This window comes from Myotis daubentonii, chromosome 6, assembly GCF_963259705.1.
Source record: "Myotis daubentonii chromosome 6, mMyoDau2.1, whole genome shotgun sequence".
NCBI lineage: Eukaryota > Metazoa > Chordata > Mammalia > Chiroptera > Vespertilionidae > Myotis > Myotis daubentonii.
The window spans coordinates 74,049,785-74,071,239 of record NC_081845.1 but is presented as its reverse complement, the minus strand read 5'-3'; the positions used below and the strand labels follow the sequence as shown (position 1 = coordinate 74,071,239).

The 21,455-nt window shown below is 40.9% G+C and overlaps 2 protein-coding genes across 3 annotated transcripts in view; one reads left to right on the top strand and one right to left on the bottom strand.

Moving 5' to 3' along the window:
• The first annotated feature begins 140 nt into the window (after nucleotides 1-140).
• Nucleotides 141-18,877, top strand: BAG2 (BAG cochaperone 2). Its single transcript, XM_059701302.1, has 3 exons — nucleotides 141-406; nucleotides 9,693-9,802; nucleotides 12,699-18,877. Exons 1-3 carry the CDS (start codon nucleotides 294-296, stop codon nucleotides 13,109-13,111), a joined length of 636 nt encoding a protein of 211 aa, XP_059557285.1. The 5' UTR covers nucleotides 141-293; the 3' UTR covers nucleotides 13,112-18,877.
• The window catches only part of RAB23 (RAB23, member RAS oncogene family), a 29,092-nt gene continuing 24,509 nt past the window's right edge, over nucleotides 16,873-21,455 (bottom strand). For both annotated transcript variants that reach the window (XM_059701301.1, XM_059701300.1), the window contains exon 7: nucleotides 16,873-20,512. In XM_059701301.1, the coding sequence (XP_059557284.1) occupies nucleotides 20,373-20,512 (140 nt within the window). In that variant the 3' untranslated portion in view covers nucleotides 16,873-20,372. The remainder of the gene's footprint in view (nucleotides 20,513-21,455) is intronic.

Sequence of the window (21,455 nt, the reverse complement as noted above, 5' to 3'; positions counted from 1 at the left end):
GGCTGCCCCTCCAGGGCGGGGCTCGGCCGCCGCCCGGCTTCGCCCCTCAGGCCCCCAGAGGCCCACCCCGGCCCGCGCGCGGCGAGGGCCCGGCCGGCAGAGCCCCGGGCCTGGGCGGCGCGCCTGCCCTTGTTTGGCCACGCGGCGGCGGCGGGGCCTGGGCTCCTCCCGGCCGCCCCACGCGGCGTCAGAGGGAGGCGGAAGCCGGGTGACTGCGACGCTGCGGCCGCCGCTCTCCACTCGCCGCCGCCGGAGAGGCCGGTGACCTCTTGGCCGCCCGCCGCGGAGCTCAGATGGCTCAGGCGAAGATCAACGCGAAAGCCAACGAGGGCCGCTTCTGCCGCTCCTCCTCCATGGCCGACCGCTCCAGCCGCCTGCTGGAGAGCCTGGACCAGCTGGAGCTCAGGTGCGCGGGGCGGGCGCGGGGTGCCGGTGCCGGCGCCGGCCGCAGTCTGGTGTCCGGGACGCGGTGCAGTGTTTTGGGGCGCGGGGGGGGGGGGGTCCCACTCCTCGCCAAGAGGAAGCGCATTCGATCTAAGGAGAACCGTGCGAGCGCCCGCCCGCCCCACCGGCGGCCACGTGCTCCCTAACCGAGCCGAGCGGTCCGAGCAGAGGAAAAGCGGAGACGGGGAAAGTGACGTCATTTGCGAGCAGGGACGGTGGCACCCCGGTCCCCAGAACTTCTGGAACCTTCTGGGGGCCGGTGTACGGTCCTCCACGTGTTTTCAACTTAGTCGTGACCTTTTTATGCATTTTTAACAAGGCAGCAGTGGAGCGGTCCATGATGGGGATGGTCAGTTTCTTTGCTCCCAGACACTTAAGAGCAAAAAAATTTAAAAAGCCAGGAACTCCTCCGATAGCAAGGTCTGGCCAGGAGGAGGACACGTGAGGGGCTGCTGGGGGACCGGCGGCTGGGTATCTGGATTTAGACCCTGCCGCTTCCAGCTTTCCCCGCCATCCTGCCTTCAGCCCTCACTAGTGCCTCAGCGTTCATTGTGCACCTTCTTCCAAGCGCTGGTCACTGGCCCCAAAGGATAAGATGAGCTTTTGCCTCTTAACTGATTACGATGTTATTAACTAGTTAATGTAGCGGTGGGCTTGTATAGAATTTCTAAGTAAGTCATATTACATTTGGAAATGTTTCTTTCCTTTAACAGTGTAGGAAGCCTGTTGTGTGATTCCTGGCTGCTGTGTAAATTGTGTGCAAGCGGAGTTAAATGAAATCTCATTAAGGCACCCGCAGCCTCCTGGAACGACACAGGGTTTTTCCCATAGTTTTCACCAGGTTCTGGGTGGATGAAGGAGTGTGAGCCAAACATTCTGAGAAGCATTTCATTATTTCTTTATCTCCCTGAGTTAATACAGCAAACCAAGAAGAGTATCTATTCCCCAAGTCAGTGCATTAATAACCACAGGACGTGTATCTTAGCGAATGAGGCATGTGTTACTGCCCCAAGAAAGGAGTCCGAATATGAGGAATTCTCCACCTACAGTGATTTCATGGATGGCAACAGTTAGAGAAACCAGAGCCAAAACCACTTTCTGGGGTTCTGCTGCAAATGAGAAAAAGAAAACAAGAAAAAAGCAATGCTTCTCCATTACTTTTAACACTAACATTTTTACATCAACCCCCAGACAAAGTGGAGCACAACTAGAGATCAGTGGCCTCAGCAACTCAATGTCCCTCTGGACAATAGTTCCTTTTATGTAGCAGCATAACAAGAAATTCGCACACCTCCCCAGGTCTTTAGAACTCTGAGGGTGTGTTCTCAACCATTTTAGGGGTTTCTCTTCCCTAATCAGAAAGAAAGGATTTTTCCTTAAAGCAATGAGGTCATTGCCCCTCCTTCTTCAAGCTGAATTAATTGTCCTCAAACTTGAATTAATGCCTCATGTGCGGTAGGTACAAAAAGTCAGGTACTCAGCTGGTTGCAGCGTTGACCTGTATGTACACTAATAGGTGGTGGGTTTGATTCCAAGTCAGGGCACATGCCCAGGTTGCAGGTTTCATTCATCCCCAGTCCAGGTGTGTTTGGGAGACAACTAACTGATCTGATATTTCTCTCTTACATTGATGTTTCTCTCTCTCTCCCTTCCTCTCTCTAAAGTAATAATACTTATTTTTTAAGTCAAGAACTCATCTCTAAAAGAAAGCCTCTGGATTTGAGTTTATTATAGTCTAATATTGATTAATATAACATGAATTCTGATTACTGTATACAAGTGATTAAACTGTAACTTTCTTTTTTTTTAATCTTCCCAAGGATATGTTTTGTTTTTTAATTGATTTTGAGAGAGAGAGAGAGAGAGAGAGAGAGAGAGAGAGAGAGAGAGAGAGAACATCGATCAGTTGCCTCTAGTATGTGCGCCCAGACCAGGGATTAAACCCGAAACCTTGGCATTGCCCTGACTGGGAATCGAACCCAAAACCTTTTGGTGTATGGGAAGATGCTCCAACCCGGCTAGGGCTAAACTATAACTTTTTAAATTAACCCTTGAGCTGAGGAGGAAAGATTGATTAATATATGTTGAATTGTTCATTGTAAGGACTTTCTTCATCATTTTAGACTTTTGTAAGCTTTGTTTCTTTCTTTAAAAAATAAGTAATATTAACATTAATGTTAACTATGGAAGTGTTTTAGAAAATAAGTAAAAATAGAGAGAAATGCTAATGCCTGGACAAAGTCACAGCACTACACTGTTAAAAACTAGAAGAATTATGTCTAGAAGGTGAATTTTTAAAAAGAAAACATAATATTCATATGTAATTTGTTTCTAACATTTTACCGGGGCACTAGCTTATCTTTTTCAACTTCTTCTAAGAAGGTGATTCCTTTATCCCCTGGCTTTATTACCTATTTTAAGTGGTGTTTGTTTTTTGCGTTCATCAGTGGCCCATAACACCGTGCTTAAGTTATTGTAATTATAAATAATTCATGCTAACATTCATTTAATGAGCACTGACTGTATACCAGACCCCATGCCTCCATTCTCCAGTTAGGAAATTGAAACTTAAGAAGTTCAGTCTTGTGCAAGGTCACATAGCTAGAACCCAGGAAGACTAGCTATAGAGCTGAACACTTCATTACTAGTTTTCTTAAATATGTCATATTTTAAAATGTGGGAATAGTGTAAGGATGAATATATGATTTTACTGAAAGAAGTGAAAACTCCATTTAAACGGGTGTTTAATTCAGTCAATATTGAACACCCACTCTGTGCCAGGTATTGTGGAGCTCCTCGTCAGCTCTGGATGGTGAAGATGGGGCGTGGGTTGTGGAGAAGGGCACAGGGCTTGATGACAGGATGGGAGATGGGCTGTTCACACATTTCCCCACACTGATCCTAATGTGGCTCCTTCTCCCTCTTATCAGCCATTTGCAGTGGCTTACATGGAGGGTTGGGTGAGCGAAGGGGGTGATATGGATCATTTGTTGGCCGGAAAGTTTCTGGTTGCTCAAAAGTTTCTTAGGGTGTGGCAGTGTCCAAGGAGTCATCAAACAAGATGGCACCATAGTTAATGTACAACAGCCTATAATTTAAAAGAGCACTTTTCATAAACATTGTGATTTGAACCTTAAAAACCCTTTGGCTAGGAGGGCAGATGTTATCTTTCTTGGAAATGAGGGATCTGAATCCAGAAGGACCGACAGTAGCGTGAGGAGCTACTACTCACAGTAGCTCCTCACACTTTTTACACCAAAGTGTCTCAGTAGTGAATGTCATTTAATATTTTGGTTATGATCAGGAAAACCCTTAAAAATTTTACGTTGCCTAAAATATGAGTGATCATCGTAGTATTCTTTAGATACAAGAGTATTGAATAAGACACATGATTTTTTTAAAATTCTTTATTGTTTAAAGTATTATTTATGTCTCCTTTTCCCCCCTTATTGACCTCTCCGAAGAGACACATGATTTTTTAAAAAATTTTTATTATTTAAGGTATATATGTCTCCTTTTTCCTCCATTGACCTTTCTGAAGAGACACATGATTTTAAGAACCCGTTTTAGAAATTCTTTCAAATAAATCCATGATAGGAGCACTTGCCATTTTCACGCCTCTTTATGAAAACACAAATTCTTGTTATTTGTAAACCCGAGTTCATGATGTTCTCCAGCACCCATTCTGGGCCCATTGCACATATCTCTACTCATGTATATATTTTTTTAGTTGATGTTGTCAGTCACTGTGAAAACTTGTTTACCTGCTTTACTTGGTTCAGTCACAACCACCATCTCATTATCCCTGTTTCATGGATGAGGAAAATTGAGGCGAGGAGAGTTTCAGTAACTACTCAAGGTTCGAACAGCTGGACTGGAACGCCCTTGTGGTGCCCACTGTGCCCTGTATTAGCTGACGGGGAGCAGGCACAGTCAGGGGAAATCGCTGTTCGGACTCTTCTAAGTCTCTCAACTTGGTGTTCTGAGACCCAGGCTGCCGAGACCTGCAGGGTGTCGGAGACATGAGGACTAGCTGAGGATAAGAGCCGTTCAGTTCTGTCCTTGTGTGAATATTCTGACTGCAATTTACTGTGGTGAAAGCCTGCTTAGTTGTGATCTCATGCAGGGAGTTTTCCAGAAGCACAGCCCAGGCCGGCCTTGATGTGAGGATAGGTTCTTCCCCAATTTGGACGTGTAGCTGCTTCCACGATCTGTTAGTGAAAACAGAACTGCCCTCTCTGCCAAGAAAAGTGCTGTCGAATGATGTGTTAAAAAAACAACCATGAAGGATAAAGTGAGAGAGTCCAACAGTGTCTACCCAGAGTTCCAGAAGAAAATAATGGAATGGAGGACAGGGAATATTCAAAGATACAGTGGCTTACAATTTTCTAGAACTAGAAGAAAGGTAGATTATATGAGTTGTATTTAAGATACCAGTAGCTGAAAAACAGTACAAATTTACTTAAACAAGCTAAGTAGAGATCTGGGTACAGCTTTTTAAAAGAAAAAATTAAAAATACAATATCGTCCATATACTAGACAGATGTACAGTAGTGCCAAGGGAAGCATTAACCAATGCTTCCTCAAGCCGGGGGTGGGGGGTGGGGGTGGGGAAAAGGGGGGGCAGTTTTTAAGGAAACAGTTCCTGTGCAAAGGATTGGGTTTTGAAAAAGTTTCACTAGTGGACAAGGGTCAAGGATAAGGAAGGTCGCAGAGGAGGGAATAGCAAATGAAAGGTCAAGGATGCCAAAAACTAACAAAAAAACTTTGGTTCTGAAGACTGACTTTTTACCTTTGCTATGATATGAAAAAGGCATATGTGAAAATATACATAAGAAGTTCTGTAAAAGATGAAATCTGTTTTTCACAGGGAAAAAGCCCTGTCCATTTCTAGTCTGTGGTGGCGGGGGTGGGGTAGGAGGGGTTGGGGGTGGTGGGGGGGGGGGGGTTGTGAGGGGAAACCCATAAAAGTTCCATCTAATTTCCTTTATATTTGGTCTTGTTTAATAACAAAATACTTCTTCATGGGACAGGTTATATTTTTTCTAGAATGTCTCCTTTTAAACCATTTTTTGTTAACAACACCATGAACTTACTGTTGTAACTTGCTGTTGTAAATGAAGTGTCCTTTTTTAGAAAAACTTCCAATTCTTTATCACCTGCCATTTGAATGCAAACTCGAGTGTTAAAAAATTAATCTCTTCTTTAGAATCTTCTCATGTACCAGTCACATGGTTCATCTGTAGACCATGGTTCATTTAAATACTAGAGTCATGGTTTGTGTTTTTAGCATAAATATTTCATATTAGTGCCAACTCAGTCTCTTTCATGTGTACTAGGCCCTAGTTTATCTGAGAGTTTGCAAATGTAAAATGTGTAAGTACATCATGAATGGTGCTAGGAGAAGGCCCGATACTGCATTATTCCTATTTTATAGATTATTAATTTTCATTGTGTCCTAGCCATATTATGTAGTAAGAGTCTTTCCAGCTCTTTGCTTTTACTGGCTTTTATAAATGCCAAGTCCAACATATATTTAGTATCTTGATGAGTAAAGGGACCCTGTGACATTTCTGCTTATGAGTGCTATTTTGGGGTGTAACAGGTGGGTGACTGTTGGGGAAAAGGCATATGTGTGGTTGGGGTGAGGAGGGGGGATCCTTATAAGGAATGGACACGTGCTAAAACATTAGTGAGGTTGTTCCTTCTGGACCCACTTCAGGCAGCAGTCAGGATTAGATCCTCAGTGATCTTGGGTTTCTAAGACCATCTGGATACTGGGGATAGATCTGTCACTGTTTATTTTGGAAAGGTTGGCAGCTTGTGTAATTGCAGGGTAATATATAGCAAGAAAGTGCCCTGGAAACAGTGCACTTTAAATATACAGAATTTCTTTTTCTTGCTCTCATGATTCCACATGACTGGGTGTGTTCATGCTTATGCTTAGTAATAAGTACATGGATGTATATAGTTGGGGAAAGTAGTACTTCTATAGCCTGGTCATGGCTCTGTACCAAAACCGACAGAGGCATTCCCTTTAAATTTGGGAAAAGGCAAAGATGCCTTCTCTTACAATTGCTTACAGTACTAGAGGACTGTAGTCAGTATTATATAAAGAAAAGTAGGAGCTAATAGCTCTGGTGGAGTAGGTCAGTTGGTTAGAGCGCCATCCTGATATGCCAAGGTTGCAGGTTCGATCCCCGGTCAGGGCACATACAAAATTAGCCAGTGAGTGCATGGATAGGTGGAATGTCAAATTGATATTTCTCTCTCCTACTCTCTGAAATAAAAAAAGAAAACTAGCTAATAGCATTGAAAAGGAAGAGATAAAAACTATCATTTTATGATCATCAATCTAGAAAAGAAAAACCAATAGAATCAAAAGACAAACCATTAAAATTAAGTATAAGTCATGGTTGCCAGCTAAAAGATGAAACTAGAAAAATAACATTTCTCTAACCAGAAATAACCAACTAGAAAATATCATTAAAAATATATTATTCACAGTAGCAACAATATCCACAAACTATCTAGAACACTGAAGAGTCCACAAGACTACCATCCTTCCTATATAATAAAAGGGTAATATGCAAATTGACCCTATTGGCAGAATGACTGTTCACTATGATGAGTACTGACCACCAGGGGGCAGACGCTCAACGCAGGAGCTACCCCCTGGTGATCAGTGCGCTTCCATAAGGGGAGTGCCGCTCAGCCAGAAGCCGGCTCATGGCTGGCCAGCGCAGTGGCAGTGGCAGGAGCTTCTCCTGCCTCTGTGGTAGCGCTAAGGGGAGCAGGCCTAAGCCGTTAGTTGGACATCCCCTGAGGGCTCCTGGGCTGCCAGAGGGATGTCTGACTGCCAGCTTAGGCCCAGTCCCCCGGGAAGTGGGCCTAAGCCATCAGTTGGAATCCCCTGAGGGGTCCCGGACTGCGAGAGGGTGCAGGCTGGGCTGAGGGGCCCTCCCCCACAAGTGCACGAATTTTCATGCACCGGGCCTCTAATATATATATATATATATATAAAAGGCTAATATGCAAAGTGTCCCCTTAGGAGTTTGATCGCTCGCTATGACATGCGCTGACCACCAGCGGATGGCATGGAACGAAGGAAGGCCCTGGCCAGCAGCCGGGGAAGGAAGGCCCTGGCCAGCAGCCAGAAGGCCTCAATCGGCCCTGATCGCCAGTCAGGCCTAGGGACCCTACTCATGCACGAATTTTGTGCACCAGGCATCTAGTTAAGAATACTTCATCACAAGATGAAATCACCACCTACAATGTGCAGTTCCAAGTAGTGGCTCCCGAAAGAAAAATAAAGAATGCTTCAAAACTCTAATAAAGAATATAGAAGAGGATCTGAATAAATGGAGATATATCATGTTTTTGCATGGAATGACGATACAGTATTAGAAAGATGTCAGATTTGCCCGTTTTTTTTTTTTTTAAAAAAACCCAATACATTTATTCTAGAGTTTACATGGAAGAATAAAAATCTAAATAGATAAGTTTTCTTTAAAAAACATTAAGAGGCTGTTCCTACCGAATATTAAGGCATATTATAAGACTGGTGCTATTTTTTAATTAATTTTTTAAAAATTTTTATTGATTTTTAAAGAGAGGAAGGGAAAGAAAGAGAAACATCGATATGAGAGCAAAACATCCATTGGCTGTCTCCTGCACGCCCCCTACTGGGGATTGAGCTGCAACCCAGGCATGTTCCCTGACCAAGAACCAACTGAGCCACACCAGTCAGGGCAGGTGCTATTTTTCAAAGTGGGTATTTGTGTAAGAACAGTCATTGGAATAGAGATTTCAGATGTAGACCATCTACAAATCACTGGGGGATAAATAGATTTTTGGTGGATCATGTTGGAGAAAAAAGTCACTATGGGGAGAAAAATAAAACAATATCCTTACCTAACTACATATAAAGGTGGGTTCTAGATGGGTTAATAGGAGCCCCGGCCAGTGGCTCAGTTGGAGCATCATCTGATACACCAAAAGAAGGTGTGGGTTCCATTCCCCGTTATGGCGCATATGGGAGGCAGCTGCTCAATGTCTCTCTCTCTCTCTCCCCTCCTCCCCCTCCCTCCCTCCCTCTCTCTCTCCTTCCCTCCCATACACATCTTCTCTCTTTCTCTTTCTCTTTCTCTCTCTCTCTCCTCCTTTCCTCCCTCCCTCCCTCCCTCCTTTCTTCCAACTCTAAAAATCAATAAACATGTCCTTGGGTGAGGATTTTTAAAGAAGGAAAAGATATAAATAGGATAAAGGTAAAATGATAGAGTTAATAGAAGGAAATGTAGGCCAAAACCTAGGGATGGGGAGACCCTGAAAAAAATTTCAGAAGCATAAATCATAAGGCAAAACAAAACCAGGAAAAGATGAACTTGATCATTTCAAAATAAGGATCTCAGTTCAGTGAAGGGTATCCCAGCGTTAATATATTATGATAGGATGGGAGAAGATGGTTGCATTATCTGTAACCAACAAGGGATTCATATCTTGAGTATGCAAATCAACAAGAGGACAGCAACCCCTGTTTAAAAAAGAAAACAGGCAAAGGCTATGAATAGGCTAACAAGGATACAAAGAGATGTCTGAAATTATTAATGAAATAAATGTAAATTAAGTATTGAGATATCACTACACTTACTGTCAATAAAGAGTTAGAAAATTGGGAAATGCTGAGTATTGGTAGGGTTGTGGGGATATAGGGACTCCTGTGCTTTGCTGCCAGGAGTATGACCTGGTGTAGCCATTCTAGAGAGCAGTCCTCGTACTGAGTCAAATGAAGGTACACACACCCTTTGTCTCAGCAGTTCTGCCCTCACGCAGGTTCTTAAGGGGCATGTATTCATTGAAGTGTTGTTTGTGGTGGTGAATAGCTGAGGGACAAGGGGAGTGTCTCCACTGGGAGGTAAAATCAGGTGTATATAGATGTGGAGAATTGGGCAACATTTAGAAGCTACTGATTGGATGGTTCTTAATAAAATAATGCTGAACATGAGAACATGAATACACAAATACATATTTTTGCAAGAGCAAACAGATAACCACTAAATAGAGCAGGGAGGGAAATGGGAGTGGGGTAAGTGGATTTAAAAAGAACATAAAAATGAAAGGATAAAAAATAAAAGGAATAAAGACATCTTGAAAAGTCTTCCTAATGATCTTTAAACTTGAATTGAATGACGGAAGGGTGAGGACCACTGATCGTCCATGTAGTAACTGCTGTTTTTCTCTATTTATAGGGTGGAAGCTTTAAGAGAAGCAGCAACTGCCATTGAGCAAGAGAGAGAAATCCTCCTGGAAATGATCCACAGTATCCAGAACAGCCAGGACATGAGGCAGATCAGCGATGGTGAGAGCTGGTTCCATGGACGGGGGCTCGTCTTTGACACCCTCTGTAGGGTTTGTGATAAGCGTGGGTCAGTCTTTGCTTGACTTGTGGTATGAGCACACCCGATTTCAGCGTTCAGTGTGAGCCGCAGGCAGCAGCTGCAGCTGTCAGTTTATTACAAGAGATCATTCTCCCACTGTACTCCCCAGCCCAGGCTGAGGCCGGACGTGATGGAAAAAGGCCTCCAAGCAATAAGGCCAAGTATAGAACTTAAGTTCTATCGAAGTTACTGGAACGTAGAATTAAAAGCAGAGGGAGCCAGGCTGGAGTGGCTCAGTGATTGAGTGTTGATCTGTGAACCAGGAGGTCACGGTTCAATTCCTGGTCAGGGCATAGGGTTTTGGGCTCGATCTGCAGTGTGGCGTGTGCAGGAGGCAGCCAATCAATGATTCTCTCTCATCATTGATGTTTCTGTCTCTCTCTCCCTCTTCCTTCCATTTCTGAAATCAATAAAAACATATCTTTTTAAAAAGCATAGGGAAGTCATAAGCGCTTTGGCTCAGTGGATAGAGCTTCGGCCTGTGGACTGAAGGGTCCCAGGTTCAATTCCAGTCATGGGAATGTACCTTGGTTGTGGGCACATCCCCAGTAGGGGGTGTGCAGGAGGCAGCTGATCGATGTTTCTCTCTCATCGATGTTTCTAACTGTCCCTCTCCCTTCCTCTCTGTAAGAAATCAACAAAATACATTAAAAAAAAAAAGTAACCTTATTTAAAAAAAAAGCATAGGGAAAAGGTGAGATGGGAAGGGAGAAAATGCAAGAAAATAAACTACAAGCCCAATAAAACCCCATTAATGTAAAAAACGTGCCATCATTTTCATATGAAAAGCATGACTGCCCTGGAGGAACAGGTCAGCTGTGATTTGTGTTTGCTGGTGATGACCTTCCTAATTTGGTGCTTCCTTCACAGACCAAGCTAGTGGGCCAGGTAGCTGTGCAGTACGTGAGCAGTCTACCTCCAGAGTCCACAATGGGGTCGGATCTCTTCGCCATCCTGGCCAAAGATCAACGAATTAGGAAGTCACAGAACTTCCCTCCAAAGATCAATGAATTAGAAAGGACGTAGGGGATCGCTGACCTTTTCATATAAATAATGAGGTGCTGACAGAGCCCCTTTTCCCATCATTGCCTCTGGGTGCTGGCTGAGACTTAGACCAATGGCCGTCTTAAATTTGTCTTGAGGGGGTGAAGTTGAGGCCTAATTTTCAGCCAGCTTTTCACCACTTTCATGGGTTTTTTCCTCAGCCCAAATTGGGGCATTGTATTCTGATAAACATGCAGAATATGCCACCCCAAAATATGCCGCTTTGGCACAAGGATATTTTGAGCTGATTATTTTTGAGAAACTGCAGACGCAAGAGAAGCTCTGGAAACAGAGAAGTTATCCTTTTCTAAGAAAAGTTTACTTTATAGAGCAACTTTCCACATGTAAGGGTGTCTCCCTCTCTGTGCCAGGGAGGGGACTGTGAGTCACAAGGACTTTTATCAATGGGGAAGGTGCTGACTGTAGTTAAATCTTATTCTCTTTACCTTGCTTTTCCTGGTCACCTCCCGTAACTGGCTCCCTTCCCTCCCCAACGTCTTTTGTCTTCAGCTGAAGATGGTATTTAAGGTGGTGGCCGAGCCATCTCGAAGAGTTACTCAGTTTTCCATGTATACGTGAGTTATACATGTTAATAAACTTTTGTATTTTTGTCCTTGTTAATCTTTTATTCTCAGACAACAACTCAGAAAGATAGAGTGGCAATTATTTTTCCTCCCCTACATGCACATCCTTTGGAGAAATACAGGAAGGACATCCCTCTGCAGCCTTAACCGGCACAAAACCTGGTTATGCTCACTGTTCACGCGGTGGTAAGACCTGATCTCCATCCCAGCTACAAACACATACCTGCCCAGACTTGGCAAACATGACCACTTGAGAAGTCATCTGGTATTCTATGTATACAGACTTTCAGGGAAAGGGATTCTTTTTATTTTTTTGATTTCAGAGAGAGGGAGCGAGAGAGATAAGAACATCAATGATGAGGGAGAATCATTGATTGGCTGCCTCCTGCACGCCCCACACTGGGGATCAAGCATATGGCCTGACCGGGAATCAAACCGTGACCTCCAGGTTCATTGGTGAGCCATGCTGGCTGGGCCAGGGAAAGGTACTCTTCAACCTCCCTCTCTAAACCAATGCCCTTCATCAGTTAATCCTATATGCTGTAGTTTTAACTTTAACTAACCCTTAGGAAATTCATAGCAGAGGTGACCACAGAAAATAGATTTAGCCACAAATAAATGTGTTAGTGTTCTTGACATTGTTGGGGTAGGAAGAAATTTTTCTTTACCTTTTTAGATCCTCTCAGCTGGACTAGTAATTAAATCAACATGAGACAGATTAACAATGGAAAAATAACCAAATTTAATTACATACGTTCATATGGGAACCCCACATACATGAGAGAGTCAGAGACACGCCCCATACATGAGAGGTAGAGGTAGAAAGGTAAAGTGAGGTATACTCGACAATGTGAGCTAAGGTACGAGATAGGGCGTCTGGAGCTGCAGCGGGGAGAGGGAGATTTGCAGGACAATAAAGAGATGCTCAGTTATTAGAAGTTTGCCCTGCCCTGTGGATAGGTCATAAAAATTATCTCTGGCAAGAATTCTTACCATGAGCAAACCCCCTAATTTAAATTCTTTAAGGGAGAGGTAAGGGTTTCTCATGAACCCTCAGGGTCTCGATCGCCTTCAGCTCAAAATAATTCCTATGCCAATGTAGCGCATTGTGGAGAAGCCTGTTCTGAGCCCCTCAACATAGATGAGTTTATGACTCAAGTGATTGGTATTTCAAACTTTTTATGTTTAGGAGAAAGAGAAGAATTAAATCTGACCGCAAACCGTCTGATGGGACGAACCCTCACTGTTGAAGTTTCAGTGGAAACCATTAGAAACCCTCAGCAGCAGGAATCCCTAAAGCATGCCACCAGGATTATCGATGAGGTGGTCAGTAAGTTTCTGAATGATTTGGGAAATGCCAGGAGTCACTTGATGTCGCTGTACAGTGCGTGTTCGTCTGAGGTGCCGCCTGGGCCAGTTGACCAGAAGTTTCAATCCATAGTCATTGGCTGTGCACTTGAAGATCAGAAGAAAATTAAGAGACGCTTGGAGACTCTGCTTAGAAATATTGAAAGCTCCGACAAGGCCATCAAGCTGCTAGAGCATTCTAAAGGAGCGGGCTCCCTAGCTCTGCAACAGAATGCTGATGGCAGATTTAATTAGTTTCCAAACCCGAGAGCAATGATGTGAAAATAACATGCTATCTTAAGTGATAACTAGTTCTTTATGTTAGGCATAACCACTCATTTGATGAAGAAGATGAAAATATTCCAGTGTCATCAGTTTTATGAATAACAATTAAAAAGTAGAAATATTTTAATTATCTTCCTGTAAGTTTTTAGATTGACTTATTGTCTTATACTAGGAACTAGCACCATATATATATGTATTTTTTACTATTCTGTGGATGAATGTTTTGTATGTGGGGGAAGTACAGTAGGTGCTCAGCTAGGGGTAAAAGAACCACTGTTCTTACCAGGGCTTTGTCTGGTGTGGAGACACACGGGCACGTGGGGCATTTGGTTAACTAGAAAGCTTTGCGCAGCAGCACACGCACATTTCATGTTAGCCAAGCAGAGTGTTTACAGGGATAAAAGGAATCACAGAGTAAGAACCTTTCCCTACATTCTCTCAATCAGCAGTTTTTTTAGACATGCATGTCAAATTATTTTAAACTTAAAGATTTACACATCTCATAATAGAAATAATTTCTTGATATACATGAAAATATGGCAAATGAGAAAAATTCACATCTGATTTTACCACTGTGAACAATTATGCATTCACTTCATCTTTTCCACATGCATCATTTCTCTAAAATGTTAATTACTATGTAAATACAATGTTGTAACTTGCTTTTAAAAATAATTAAATGCTGCTATAAAGTCCACTTAAATTGTCAACTTAAAAACCTCTGACTTACCCAGTCCCCTCACTAGACAATTGTTTCCAGTTTGTTGCCATTACTGCATAGAGCTTTTCCATTTTTTTGTTTTTTATTTTTTTTATAAATTCCCAGCAATGAGTCAAAGGGTATATACATTTTCATGGCCTGATGTAATTCTAGTTGTTTTTCTTTGTCTAAGAGTTATCAATTTATACTGTCTTAAATAATTAAAATGTAGCTATTTCACTGAGCTTTCCAGCATTAAGCATTTTTTTCTAACATTAGATATGAAACATCTTTAGTTTGCATTTTTTACTAACAAAGTTGACCAGTGTATTGATTATTCTTTTAACTGTAACAAATGAAGCAACTATAGAACACTTTTATTTATTATTAGTGTTATTGACATACAAAGCCCTAAACTTTCCCAAATACTACTGCAAAACAAACATGTCAAACTCAATTTTTATTAGAGCATAAGTATTCTTTCACACTGGAAAAAAGTTAAGATTCGGGTTATTTATTTATATCAATGTATATTTATCTATCAATGAAAACAATTCTGAGCTTGGCTTTCTGGACAAAAATGCCCAATTAGTCTCTCTTCATAAAAAGCAATTACAATCTAAGGATATTCACGGCCGCACTGATTGCCAGCCCCAAGTCCTCTTCATTTAAATCTTTCCATTTCATGGGGAACATTCATTCTCATTGATAATGGTGGCAAAGCCTCTTGACTTGCCAGCCGATTCTAACTTGCTGTTACCAGGGTCACTGTCAGATAAAGATTTTCTCTTTGTGCCATCTGTTTATCAGCTTCTTGAAAATTAAGACACACACGATCAAGTTTTCCTCAAGTTCTCAAGGACTGTCAGCATCTGTACATCCCGTCTATTTGGGGAAGTAAGTACTCCCCCTTTCCACTGACTCCACGTCAGCCCGGGACTGTACCACAAACATTCCAGCGCTGTTTGTCTCATTCTTTACAGTGAAGTTTATTGGAGGCTATTCCTTATCGCAGACTCGAGAGCTGCGACCTGTCTCCAAGCTGCGCCAGTCCCTGGTCTGCTGGCCACCAGCCTGAGCCACGTTCAAAGGGCAGTGACCTCAGTGTGTTGATTCTTATTTATTTTTAAGAATGGAAGTGTGACTTATTTTCAAATGACGAAACTCCCAAGCGTCACATTTTTACCTTCATTTAAACTGTCGTCTTCTATGTAGGTAGTAGATTTGGACCATAAGGGAATTCTGAGTATATGTTTTGTCCATGTTGATCTAGTCCCTAACAGCCATAATTGGGATCGGATACCATTTCTAGAATGTGATGTACAATTTTAGGGCAGCCCTTTGCCATCCCTCATGAGCACTGCTTCCCAGTAGAGTTCCCATGCCCACCCTAGTTTCTCTCGTGTGAGCCAGCAGGACCTGCAGAGGAGCCGACAAGAGCAGTCAGTGCTGGTCATTGACTGACGGCAGTGACACTGCTGCCCAGTTAGAAATCTGGCAGATATACTGGTAGAATTGACCCTCCTGGTATTTTAATGTAGGAATCTCTGACATTGAAAAAATCCCTGTGCTGGCTTCCAGCTGTGCTTCCCTCCCAGTCTCAGTGTTGCACCCCCTGGGCACCATTCACACTGTATTGTATGTGGGTGGGTCCTCCCTTTAATTTAATGAAACATTAGCCAAGTGAGGCATATGCAGAGGGACAGCGTGCAGGCAGGGAGGACCCTTTGTGTTGGAGCTCAGTCTAGTACCGAGTCAGAACTCACCCTAACGAGGAGATCGACTGTTTCAACATTTTAAAACTGGAAAGCATGAGAGAATTTAGCAACCACTGAAAGAAGCAGAGGAAGGGTCTGGCACACCAAATTATATGCAACAATTTTTAGCGGGGAAACACCTGTGCATTTGTCCCTTTCACACGGCTGTGATAAACACTAGTATCTTGGGAGTGCAGCTACATGATAATGCTATTTTTGAAAGATGGATTTTACAATTATTCAAAACAAAAGTGGAAAGTCAGAGCTGAAAAGGCAAGACAAAGACAGCAGTGAGCCTGAACTTCTTTTTGTGTGTCTACTCATGTAACAACCAAGCCAAATGAAACGGGCCTTCTGCTTAGGGACACGGCCACGTTCTTAAGTTTTCAACATGAACTAAGGGTAAACAGCTTGAACTGGACCACACAAATCTTTCAATTATCCACCTCAACCCCCTAAATAGTGTAGCAAATATGCCTCTTTTGCATGTAGTGGGCATTCAGATCACTTTGGCAGTCACACGTTTGGTGAGGAGCCGATTTCAGTGTCTAGTCCAGCTTTAATGTGCCATATTCCCGGGGTGACCAGAACAGGTTAAATAAATTAGGCACAGTTTGTGCAGGAAATTTGACAAAAGGGATCAGAAAAGAGTGAAAAACCTGGGCTTAGACTTAGCATTTGGATCCAGGGAGTATTACCTCCCAAATGTAACCGTCAGATAATACAAGACCTGAGACAAAACAACACAGAGGCCATAAGCTTTGCTGCTGGGAGACCTGGCACACACCTCCCACCCCCTCTCTTACCGCAGAGAGCCTAGGCACATCCCTGCCCCCCGAGCTGTAAAGTGGGGGTGAGAATGCTCCTGTTAGGAACTTCAAGAGATACAGCATGCAAGGTGTTTAGCATGGTGGCTAACAGAAAGCACTTGTTAAATAAATTTGAACTATATTTTGTACCACAGGACAAAGTAAATATATTTTTTGACGGGGGGTCGGGGGAAGGGAGAGGGGCTGGTGAGAGATGCTCAAAGCACAAGGAAATGACTTCTTTAAACAGACTGATACTGATAGAAATAAAGAGGAAATTTAGTTTCCAAGGCAAAATTACTTAAACCACAGTGCTGCTAAATATCTACTATCAATAAAATGAGTATGCTAAATATTGGCAGAGTGAGTATTTGAAATATGAAATATTTTTAAGTTGTTTTGATTTTTAAAGAAGTCATACCTTTTACTATTTGGTTCCACGCTGGTGACACATATCAAACGAAATTCAGGCGTTGAAATGCATTTATTTTTTGATTATTGGAATTAATCTTTCATGAAATTTTTATTAAGTAGTAGATTTTAAATTAAGCTCACGTGCATAACTGCAACCCAATAGTAATACATACAAGTGGTTTTTCATTCAAATTTACAAAAGCATTATTTAGTAGTAACAAAAATATAGAAGGGGTTGAGATTTCCTTTTAATCCAAAGTTTTTATTTTTAGACCATCTACCAGTATCCTACTATAGATATTTCAAGAGAGAGAAGAAAAGGAGTACTAATAAAAGTTATTACAGCTAATCCATCCATTTACCTGGGAATTAGGTAATTGGATATTCCAGAGTCCACTGTGGTTTTAAATTGTTAGCAAACAAATTCACTAGTAAGATAAGCTTACATGTTTTAGGGTGAAAACTTTAAGAGTGATAACAGTACACATGTTCGTAACTAGTAGTTAAAACTGAATAAATCTACCTGTTCATTAGATTGACTGTGCAATGTGGGAAATCTTTATAATTCACTTTGTTTTCAGAGAAACAGATTATCCAGTAATGGGGGCACTTCAGCAAATTACCAGTAAACTATTTCAGAGGTTTTGAAAAGGATGCTCAATTAATATTTTACATTAAAATACTTCACTATAAGTTGGGACATTAGGTCCTGAAGCCAACTCCTCGTTCTGAGATCTTCAGAATAGACTCCAGTCCCTAACAGTCACAGGCTCAGTGGGTGCATTAATGAGTGTTCTTTCTGCACTGAGTTGTCAACTTCTGAAACAACCATCTAACTTCACTCCACAGGGAGGTGCCCATCCTCTTTTTGGTAGTGTCACTTTTACTTTATTTTTAAAAAGTTTATGTGGGTTATCAACTTTGGGCAGATGGAAAGAAAACCATTTCGCCTGGTTTTATTTAACTACTAGAGGCCTGATGCACAAAATTCGTGCAAGAGTAGGCCTTCCTTCCCTCCCCCGGCTGCCGGCACCGGCTTCCCTCTGGCAACCAGGACCCGGGCTTCTCTCCAGCCACCAGCAGGCACCCAGGACCCAGGCTTCCCTGGTAGGGAAGGTCTAATTAGCATATTATGCTTTTATTATTATAGATACTGCCTTATATGTGCTGTTCTGTGTGCTATTTAATTCAATAGGAGACTGAAAGAGGAAAAGGAAACCTCGGGAACTTTGAAATATGGCAGTTATTACAAAGCTATATGTCTGAATGCTAAACATTAGCCATAATATAAAAAATACATTAGAGCACAAATGCACAACCTCCTGGAGGCTTACACAAGTTTTCTTCAGCAACCATGGTTCGTTAGGCACTAAGAGTAAAGTTATTTAAAGGAACTAAGGGCCTCGGGGGGAAAAATTAATGTTAATTTAGGTTTTATAATTAATTAAATTGAGAACGTATAATGATTATGGTTAGATTTAAAATACAGAAGTGCAAATTAAAAACTCAAATGTGTAACAGATTTCGGTTCTTGCAAAAAAAAAAAAAGAGACAAAATAAGTACACAAAATTATATTACAAATATCAGGGGAACTGCAACCATCAGAGATTACATTTTTTATATGGAACAGTAACAAACTTTTACCAACACACATTTAATTAATATGAAATACAACTACAACATATTACATAATGTGATTTTTCTGATACTAAAAACCGTAAGACCATTTGATGCAAAATATATTTTGTGCAAAAATTAAAGAGACTGTATTTCAAGAGAGTAGAAAAGGAAAGATGAATCACTAGCAGGTACCCATTGATAGGAACTGAGTTTTTCCCAACATCTATCCCACTGCCAGCAATGGGAGTGGTGACAAAAAAATAAAATTTTATATGTTACTTTGAAATACATAATGCCAGATTATTTCAATATTCTGAAAAGCAAACATCCACTCTTGACCACTTAACAAAGACACGCCCCAGAAAATTCTATTAGGTTGTCAACATTAATCTGAATGGGGGATGAGAGTGGCACAGATGGAAGGCTTAGGGGGGGTGGGGGGAAAGAGAAAAGATACAAGAGAAATATATAAAACATTATGCATTTACAAATAATGAAAAAGAACTTGATCGCACATTTTTCAAGAAGTTATTTTTACACATTTTGAAATCCTGTGAAAACAAGGTATATTGCAAAGGGTTAAAAACAAAATCATTGATAAATGATAATTAGTTTTAACAGTTCATGCAATTATCTTAGCTGGAAAGCTACTGTCCCAAGTCACAAAATTTATGCTCTGCCACATGATTACATATTAAAATCATTTCTTAAAAGAAATTATTTTATATTTGTTCCTGACAGAGGTCTTGAGAAAGCACTGTACAAATTAAAGGTTATAGAAATTTTTAAGCGATAATGTTAAAATACCATACAAAAATGTGTAAACGAAAAGATGCTTTACAGTTGCAGGGCATTATAAAATCCATAATGTGGATTACAATAAAAGATCACCTCTTGTGCATTTTTAAAAATTGTTAGCATAATCCTAGAAGTTCAAAATTGTGTTTTCAATCAGCAGCAAAGGCGCCGGAAGCATCAGTGTGCCTCCCAGGCCTAGGGGTAACCGCAGGCGTGCTGTGTCTGCTCCAGGACTTGGCCAGCACAAGCTCGCTATGCTTAGGAGGGACACGTGAAAAGTTTTGCAACAAGTCTCACCTGAGAGATGATCTAGCACTAAAACATTTAAACTCCTCTTTTATCTACCCCGTCAGAGAGGAAAACTGCTTTTAAAAGATATTATAAACAATATAAATTCTGATAGTAAAGCACTGTAAAAATTAGATATACTTTTTGGCACAAAACACTATTTAAATCCCAGCTCTTTTGCAAAATATATGTCTGAAATTTATTTGAAAATAAAAACTTTAACATACAATGTGTAAATGATTCTATGAATGAATGAATTAGATTCTGTTTCCTTAAACACTGCACACACCTTCAATTTACTTCAATACCAAGTACCTGCATGCATACCTCCACACCCCGCCTGGTACAGATATTGCACAGTAACATTGCCCAAGTACATACTAATGCAGTCTCACAAAACTGAGGGTCTACCTTTCATTATTATTTTTTGTAAGTACTTGGATTCAATACTATTTCCCAGAAAAGCTAGATGACTAATTTCAGAAAAAGAATGCTATCTTTTCTTGACCCATAATATTACAATCTGTACCAATATATTTAGGCATTTCATTTATGTTTTCTAGCATTTAAAATTCAGCAAAACCTGTTTTTGACATTTCTTACAGCATTCCTTCAAAAACAGGAGAAGCTTCGTCTAATGTAAAAAAAATTAAAATGAGTCCACAGGGCAGTAATTTTTCCTCCAAAGATCTCACTCCATTCTGAAAAGCACTGCAGATCAATATTTAAGTCTGCCAACTTTCAAAGCATTAGGTGCAAAATCTGCTAAAAAACTTGTAACATACCATGACAGCTGGATGTAGTTCTCACTGAATTGCACAATCCTTTTCCTGCCTATAACATTTTAGGGTATGCTACAGCTGCTAAAAGGATTTCTGCTCTTTTTGGTCCTCTGTTTGTTGGGTCTAAGATTGATGACATCTCCACCATTAAGGGTACTTGCACTCTGACCCGAGTGACTTCCACCAGATGTGTTGAAGACACCTGTAATAAATTGAAGGGGGACACAGAGGTTGACACTGACATGTCTCAGGATTACCTACTGAAGACTGCATCCAGCTTCTTAGTGAATCAGTAATATTTCCAAGTATTTACAACTTTAAGCATTTCTTTTCATTTCATTTATTTTTAATAGAAATACCTATGGTTCAAATTTCAAAGGGAAAAAAGGGTTCACAATGAAGTCTCCCACCACCACCCCAGTTTTATTCCCCTAAGGCAAGCATGTTTTATCAATTTTCCTATGTATCCTTCAAGAGATATTTTATGCATATATAGGCAAAAATACATATATATATATATTGTTTTTTCCTCCCTCTGCTACTCAAATGGTGACATATTCTACACATTATTCTGCATCTTTTCACTATTTTTGAAATATGGAATCAGTAAATAAAATAATTATAATAATTTCACTTATTAACTTTATATCAGATAACTTCCTTAAGAATACCTGACATAGTTAACAGTATTTGTGATATTTTAAGTTAATCAAAACATTACCCATGTAAAAGCTGGTAGTAATGTAAGATTTTCCTATCGAGGCTAAACTAACAAAATGGTCTACAGATAATTAAAGTCATGAGTAGATAAAAAAGATAAATTTTTTTAAAAAGTTTAACTATTATAGACTCTGTTTTGAACTGTGCTGGTCTTTCTGAACTATTTATCATCCTTGATACACAGAACTATGGGCCAGAGACACTATCAACAACACAAAGGTGACTGCGAGCAATTCCTGCCCACAAGACGTTTACAATCTTTAAAAGAGAAAAAAAGAAGTTTACAATCTAATAAATGAGGTTAGTATACAAAGAAATAATGATATATGTATAAGACATTCATGTTAAGTGCCATAAAAGAGACACAAGATCCCATAAATGGTTCAAAGACAGGAAGAGTGACATCTAATTTATTAGAAAGGAGG